Raw genomic sequence first — 6,628 nt, 5'->3', positions numbered from 1 at the left:
TGAAACCGCCAAAATCAGTTGTCACTATGAACCATTCACAACAGCCGAATCCTTCTTTTGGAAACGGATCGAACTAATTTGTACTCCCAATCGATCTAGATATGGCGTTATCCTGTGCTGATGTGGATACGTTGAATGAAATTGTTGCTTCAGCGCAAGAAAAAGCAGATATGTATAAACGTAGCAAAACAATACTGTTTTGAGTGACGACGATATTATTTCTAAATATCCAAATGCATTTAATGTCCATTAAGCGTTATGACTAAACGCTTAACGGACACACCAAAATATGTTTGTGTGTCAAAGACTTTGCTATAAAAGAAATATATCTAATATTTAAAAAATTCAAAGACAAATAGATATTCCAGTATGAAGAGATTTAATGGCATATGTCGAGCGCAAAAACATAAATTTGGAATATATATGTAATTATTGTAAACAAAAATTTTGTCAAGGTCTAATGCCTGCGTATTGCGTTTTGAATAATCTCATTGTAGATGATGTGCCTGAAGTAATAGTTTCTCTCAATTCATTCGAAAAGATTCTTATACAGAGAGCAAAAGCATTTCAAATTTTTGTTAAGATGGGAACAGTTATGAACAAAAATATGCCTCAAAAACAAATGGTGCAAAAGGTCAAAGATAGATTATTTCAATTACCACTTTCTTTATAGGAGACATTAAATAAATAACCTTCCGATACAGATCCACTAAACATAACTCATGAATTAGTCATCTTACAAGTCAAAGATATTCCTACTAAATCGAAAATTATCTGGGAAGAATTAGGAAATATTAAAAATGTATTCGACACTTTAAAATTGTTAAAAGATACCGATTCTTTATATTCTCATATTATGTTACTAAAAACTTATGATGAGTTACATGTGGATAAATTAGATACTGTGGAATTTTGCTTGCAAGAAACAGAAACTGATAAAGAAGATATATCAGATGAAAAATGTCGTGAATTATCACACTGTGTAGAACAAACAAAAAATATAGAAACTCATGTAGAGACTATAGTTGACGACCAACATGAGGCAATGTTGACCAAGATTATAGATGAAAATAATGAATATTATGAGCACTATGCTATATAGTATATCCCTTGTATAAAAAAAAATTGAATAAAAGTGCAACAGTTTTGTATCAGATGTTAAAACTTGAAGATTTGCCGATGGATAATCGTAAAAAATTATTAGAATTAATGTGGTTTCCAGATTTATTTCTTTTTGGTATTAAAAGACACCTAGAAAAGTCAAACTTCAGAACCACGAATTTATTAAATGTCGTTTGATGTCTAAACATTTACAGTTCAGATTAAATCTACAATATTTATTTTACTTACAAAGGAAGTGATGTAAGTGTCCCTCTCCGATTTTGCTGAGCTTTGAATATGTTGTAAAGTAGTTAAAAATAAGAGACCCGTATTTTTTTATGTGCTTTCTTGTACGTTTGGGGAGTGATACACTCCTTAAAAAAAACGAGTTTTTTTGTTTTCTGCGAGTATCATCAAAACGGTAAGAAATATAAAAAAATGTTTCAAATAAAAGTTGCATAGTATTTCATAGGCTTTACAACCGCATAGTTGGATTTATTTTTCATTCAACATTTTTTTATTTACTTCCACCCGTTATTTTTTTTTTTAGTTTTCAAAATTTTTGTCAGGAAAACTTGTAGCATTTTTTACGCTGAATTCAACCATATATAATTTTCTTATCAACAAAAAATATATAAGGTTTTACGAGCCATCCTGCGAATGCCATTCGGCCAGGATGGCTCGTAAGGCCTTATATATTTCTTGTTGACAATTTCAACGAGCCTTAAGTCTTAATTGATTTTCTTATGTTTCAAAATCGCATCTTTCAGAAATAAACCATCAATATCGTATTATATGCGTCGCGCTGCATGACTTATCATTTATATCGCGCTTTAATCGTAATAGGCGATACAAAAATTAAAGAATGATAATAGTCACATCGTCACGTATTGGATAAAGTTCTAATCACAGAGCAAAGAGCAAAGTTTAAAAGCGTTGCTAAGACATCCCTTCCACTGATGCTTTACACTTTTAATTTATTTAACAGAGATTAATTTCATATAATATTCTCTACATATAAATTAGTACTATTATTTTTAAATATAACTTTAGCTTTAACGATTTTATAAGACGATATTCAAACCATACTATATACATACACACTCACACGTAAGAAAAAAAAAGGAAGATAATTTGAAAGATAAATAAATGAAAGTGTTATGTGACGTCCTGGCCCACGGTTACGGTCGGGCTATGGAGGAGCAACAGAGAGTTGTCGTTTCTCTTTCTATCTCTGCACAGCAGATCGGTGATCCCGCTGCGGCAGAGTCGAGCGGGTTTGTGTGCTCTCACGGACAGGTCAACGGCGTATGCCGCTCTCACTCTGTCCTATGAGGCCCCACTCGTCGGTCTCTTTTTAAGTCTGGAGAATTAACTCCACGGACTAAGGACGAGACCGTGCGATCGATTGAGGATGTGAAATGATGAGAGGTCGTCTTAATTAAACGGAAAAATTATGATGCGTACAATATTAATTAAGGCGGAGGGTCATCGCTCGGAGGCTAGAGAGGGGGAATATGTATGTATGTATGTATGCGTGTCGCGAGAGTGTGTGTGAGGGGCCTTCGGCGGGGTTTTACAGGTGTAAGAGTGTCGGGTGCATGTTTAAGACGCCGATTCGTGGTATAGAAATCATTCAAAATCTATTTCGATGATCTCATGAATTTTGGCAGAACTAAGGAGGAATATAGTATAAAAATGGTGGACGGGAACTAAACGGATATCATCTATATAAGGAAATTTGACCGGGAAAAGTTTTCTGGCTGGAGTGGTGGATATCAACAGGAAGATGTCGGAAGGATCTGTTGTTAACGGGTCAATTAAAAAGGGGATTCTTTCAGTGTGATATAGAGTCATAGAGAAGGTGGATTGTGTGGTGTTTGAGTGTCGGTTGAGTGAGTGGAGTGGTTGAGTGTTGGCGGTGATGGGTGCGGTGCGTGTGAAAGTGAGGTGGAGGGTGAGAGAAAGAGAGTAGAGAGAGCGAAAGGTGGAAGTTAGGGAGGGAGTAAGATTAGGATTTGGAGGAAGCGTGTATGAGAGCGAAAGAAGCGATTGAAGTGTGGAGAGTAAAAGGTGTAGAAAATATAGAGAGTGTGGTAAGGTGCGTTCGGGATGAAAGGATTTCTAGGGAGTTTGGAGGAGATAAAAATGGCGGAAGGTGTAGGTAAAAAGAAAGGTAAGGTGGAGATGTGGAAAGAGATGGAAGGAGGTAAAAAGGAAAGAACGGTAAGTAAAGGATTAGTAATGGAGAAATGGTTGAAAAGAAAGGGGGAATCGGGAGAGGAATGTAGTGAAAAAAGAGAAGAGGAGGAAGAGAGAAGTTTTAGAAGTAGCAAGAAGGTGCAGAGATCACCACGGGAAATAAGAGACAAGGTGGAGCAAGGGGGAGAAGAGAAGGAAAAAGTAGAGGGAGAGGGGGAGAGGGGAAGGGGTGTGTTTATGTAGAAGGAATTAGGAAATATGAAGAAAGAACTAGAAAAGTTTGCGAGAAAGATGGAATTGATGAAAAGGGAAATGGTGGAATGGAAAAGAAGAGAAGAGAAGATAGGAGGAGAAGAGGAGGATTTGATGGAGAAAGTAAAAAAGTTAGAAGAAAAATTGAAAAATAAAAAGAAGGAAGAAACGGGAATGAGAAGAGAGAAGGGGAGTGGGGAAAATGGCGAGAGAGGGGAGGTGTTAGAAGGAAGAGTGCAACAGATTGAGAGGAATTTGGAGTGGAAGGAGAAGGAGGAGAGGAGAAGGAAGAATTTGGTGATCAAGGGGGTACAAAAGGAAAAGGGTGATTGGAGGTGGGGGGTAGAAAAAATTTGGAAAAAAATAAGAGTGGAGATACAGGACGCGGAAATGAAAAGGTTGAATATAGGGACAGGGAGGAAAGGAGATATGGTATGGTTAAAGTTTTTTTTAAGGGAGGAGGAGGATAAGAAGGAAATCTGGAGAAGAAAAAAGTACTTGAAAGGAAAAAAGATATGGATTGATGAGGATTGGACGAGGAAAGAAAGAGAAATAAGAAGAAAATTAGGGAGAATGGCAGCAGAGGAAAGGAGTAAAGGAAAGAAGGTGTGGGTGGAGGGGGATAGAATAAGAATTAAAGGTGATTGGTGGAGATGGGTTGAAGAGAAAGGAGAAATAGAAATAATAAATAGGTTGGAGTAGAGTGGGCAAAAAGGGGTAGAGAATCAGTTGGGGGAACGGAGAGAGGGGGTGGAGGAAGAGAAGAAAAAATAAGAAGAAAAAGGGTGAGGAAAGGAGGGGATAGGGAGAAAGGCGTAGAAGAAAGAGAAAAGGCGGATAGAAGAAGAATAGGAGAAATAAAGAAAATAGCGTTTTGGAATGTGGCGGGATTGAGTAATAAGGATAAAGATTTTTGGGAGGGATTAAAAGAGTGGGATATACTAATTTTAATGGAAACGTGGGTGAATGAGAAAGGATGGGAAAGGATGAAAGGGAAGTTGCCAGGAGAGTTTCTTGGAAAGTACAATGGGCAAAGAAAAAGAATAAAAAAAGGGAGAGCAAAAGGGGGTATGATGATGGGGGTGAAAAAGGAGTTAGAGTCGAGGGAGGAGGAAAACTGGAAAGAAAAGGAAGGGATATTGGTGAAAAATATAAAAATAGGGAATGGATGGTGGAAGGTGGTAGGAGTGTATATCAATGAGGAAAGGGAGAGAATGTGGGAAGAGTTGAAGAGGTTTATGGAAAGAAAAGAGGAAGGTGTAAAAGTAATATTAAGAGGGAATTTTAATGCTAGAACGGGAGAAGAAGGAGGAGAAGCAGTGGAGGAAGAGGAAAAAGGGGAAAAGGTAAGGAGAAAGTCTAAGGATAAGAAGATCAATGCGGAGGGAAGGAAGTTGGTGAATGAAATAGAAGAGGTGAGGTGGTCTATCTGGAATGGAGACATAAGAGGGGATGAGGAAGGAGAGTTGACATATACTGGAGGGAGGGGAGAATCGGTCATCGACTATGTGATAGGAGAAGCAGGTTTGAAAGAAGATGTGGAAAAGATGGTGATAGAAGATAAAGTAGATTCGGACCATCACCCGGTGGTTGTATGGGTGAAAGCGGGAGGAGGACAAAAGAAAAGAGAAAAGAATGTAAATGAGGGGAAAAAGATGGAGAGGATAAGATGCTCGGAGGAAGGAAGACAACAACTGGAGGAAGAAATGGGAAGAGAGGGGATGGGAGAGAGGGAAATGGAAGAGGAATGGAGGGAGATGAAAAAGCTGGTGGGTAATGCGTTTAAAGAAAGTGGTGGTGGAAAGAAGTTGAGTAGGAAAGGGTGGTGGAATGGGGAATGTAGAGAAGAGAAGAATAGAGTGAGAGAAGAATTAAGGAGATGGAGAAAAGGTGAAGTAGAAAAAAGAGGCTATAAGAGAGAGAAAAAGGATTATAGAAAATTGTGTGAAAGGAAGAAAAGAAAGGAGAATGAGAGGTGGGAGGAAAAAGTAAAGAGAGCAAGAACGGAAAGGCAATTGTGGGAAATTGTAAATGGGGAGAAAGGTAAAAAGGGGTTGGGGGGAAGGGATAAAGTTGAAAAAATGGGAAGATTATTTTATGAGGCAGTTTGGAGGGGTAAAGTGGAAAATGGTGATGGGGGACAGAATAGAGAGAAGAAAAGAGGACGAGGAGGAGATCCAATGGAAGGAAATAGAGAAGGTGATGAAGAAAGTGAAGGATGGATAAGCGGCAGGAGGTAATGGAATACCTGCGGAAGTGTGGAAATATGGAGGGGTGGAATTGAAGAAGTGGGTGAACAATGTATGTGTAAGGATATGGAGAGGTGAAGGTTGGATAAAGGAATGGGAGGAAGGAATAGTAGTACCGGTGTTAAAGAAAGGGAAAGGGAATAAAGTAGAAAAGTATAGAAGGGTGACGCTAACGTCGACTCTTTATAAGGTGTATGCGGGAGTGTTGGCGGAAAGATTGAGAACGGAAGTAAAAAGAAAAGGTTTGGTGGGAGATAATCAAGCGGGTTTTACAAAAGGGATGGGGACAATGGACAACATATATGTCATGAATTATTTAGTAAACAGGAACTTATGTGAAAAGGGGGGGAGGTTGGTGGCGTTTTTTGTGGATATAAGATCAGCTTTTGATATGGTGAACAGGGAGATATTGGCGAAAACAATGAGGGAAAGGGGGGTGAGAGGAGGGTTGGTAGAGAGATGCATGGAATTATATAAGGAAACAAGGATTAGAGTGAAAAAAGGGGGGGTGCTGAAAAAGGGTGTTTGGGTAGGAAGGGGAGTAAGGCAGGGTTGTCCATTGAGCCCGGGATTGTTTAATTTGTTATTGTCGGATCTGGAAGAGAAAATGGAGAAAGGAAGTTGGGGGGGAGTGAAGTTAAGGGGGGGAAAATATACTCCTTAGCGTATGCAGACGACATTGTGTTGTTGGCGGAAGAGGAGGAAGGAATGAGAAATTTAATAAAGAGATTTGAAAGGTATGTAAAGGAGAAGGGATTGGAGGTAAATGTGGAAAAGTTGAAGGTATTAAGATTTAGAAAAGGGGGAGGAAGAGATAAAAAAGT

The 6,628-nt window shown here is 38.6% G+C and overlaps 1 protein-coding gene across 1 annotated transcript; it reads left to right on the top strand.

Annotated features, from left to right (window-relative positions):
- The first annotated feature begins 4,631 nt into the window (after positions 1-4,631).
- On the top strand, positions 4,632-5,781 carry LOC109862114 (golgin subfamily A member 6-like protein 6). Its single transcript, XM_020442035.1, has 2 exons — positions 4,632-5,414; positions 5,662-5,781. Exons 1-2 carry the CDS (start codon positions 4,632-4,634, stop codon positions 5,779-5,781), a joined length of 903 nt encoding a protein of 300 aa, XP_020297624.1.
- Positions 5,782-6,628: the final 847 nt, after the last annotated feature.

This window comes from Pseudomyrmex gracilis, unplaced genomic scaffold (assembly GCF_002006095.1).
Source record: "Pseudomyrmex gracilis isolate BER0280 unplaced genomic scaffold, ASM200609v1 scaffold_1389, whole genome shotgun sequence".
NCBI lineage: Eukaryota > Metazoa > Arthropoda > Insecta > Hymenoptera > Formicidae > Pseudomyrmex > Pseudomyrmex gracilis.
Note: the sequence above shows the minus strand (reverse complement) of the source record. Positions and strands in the feature narration are given on the sequence as shown.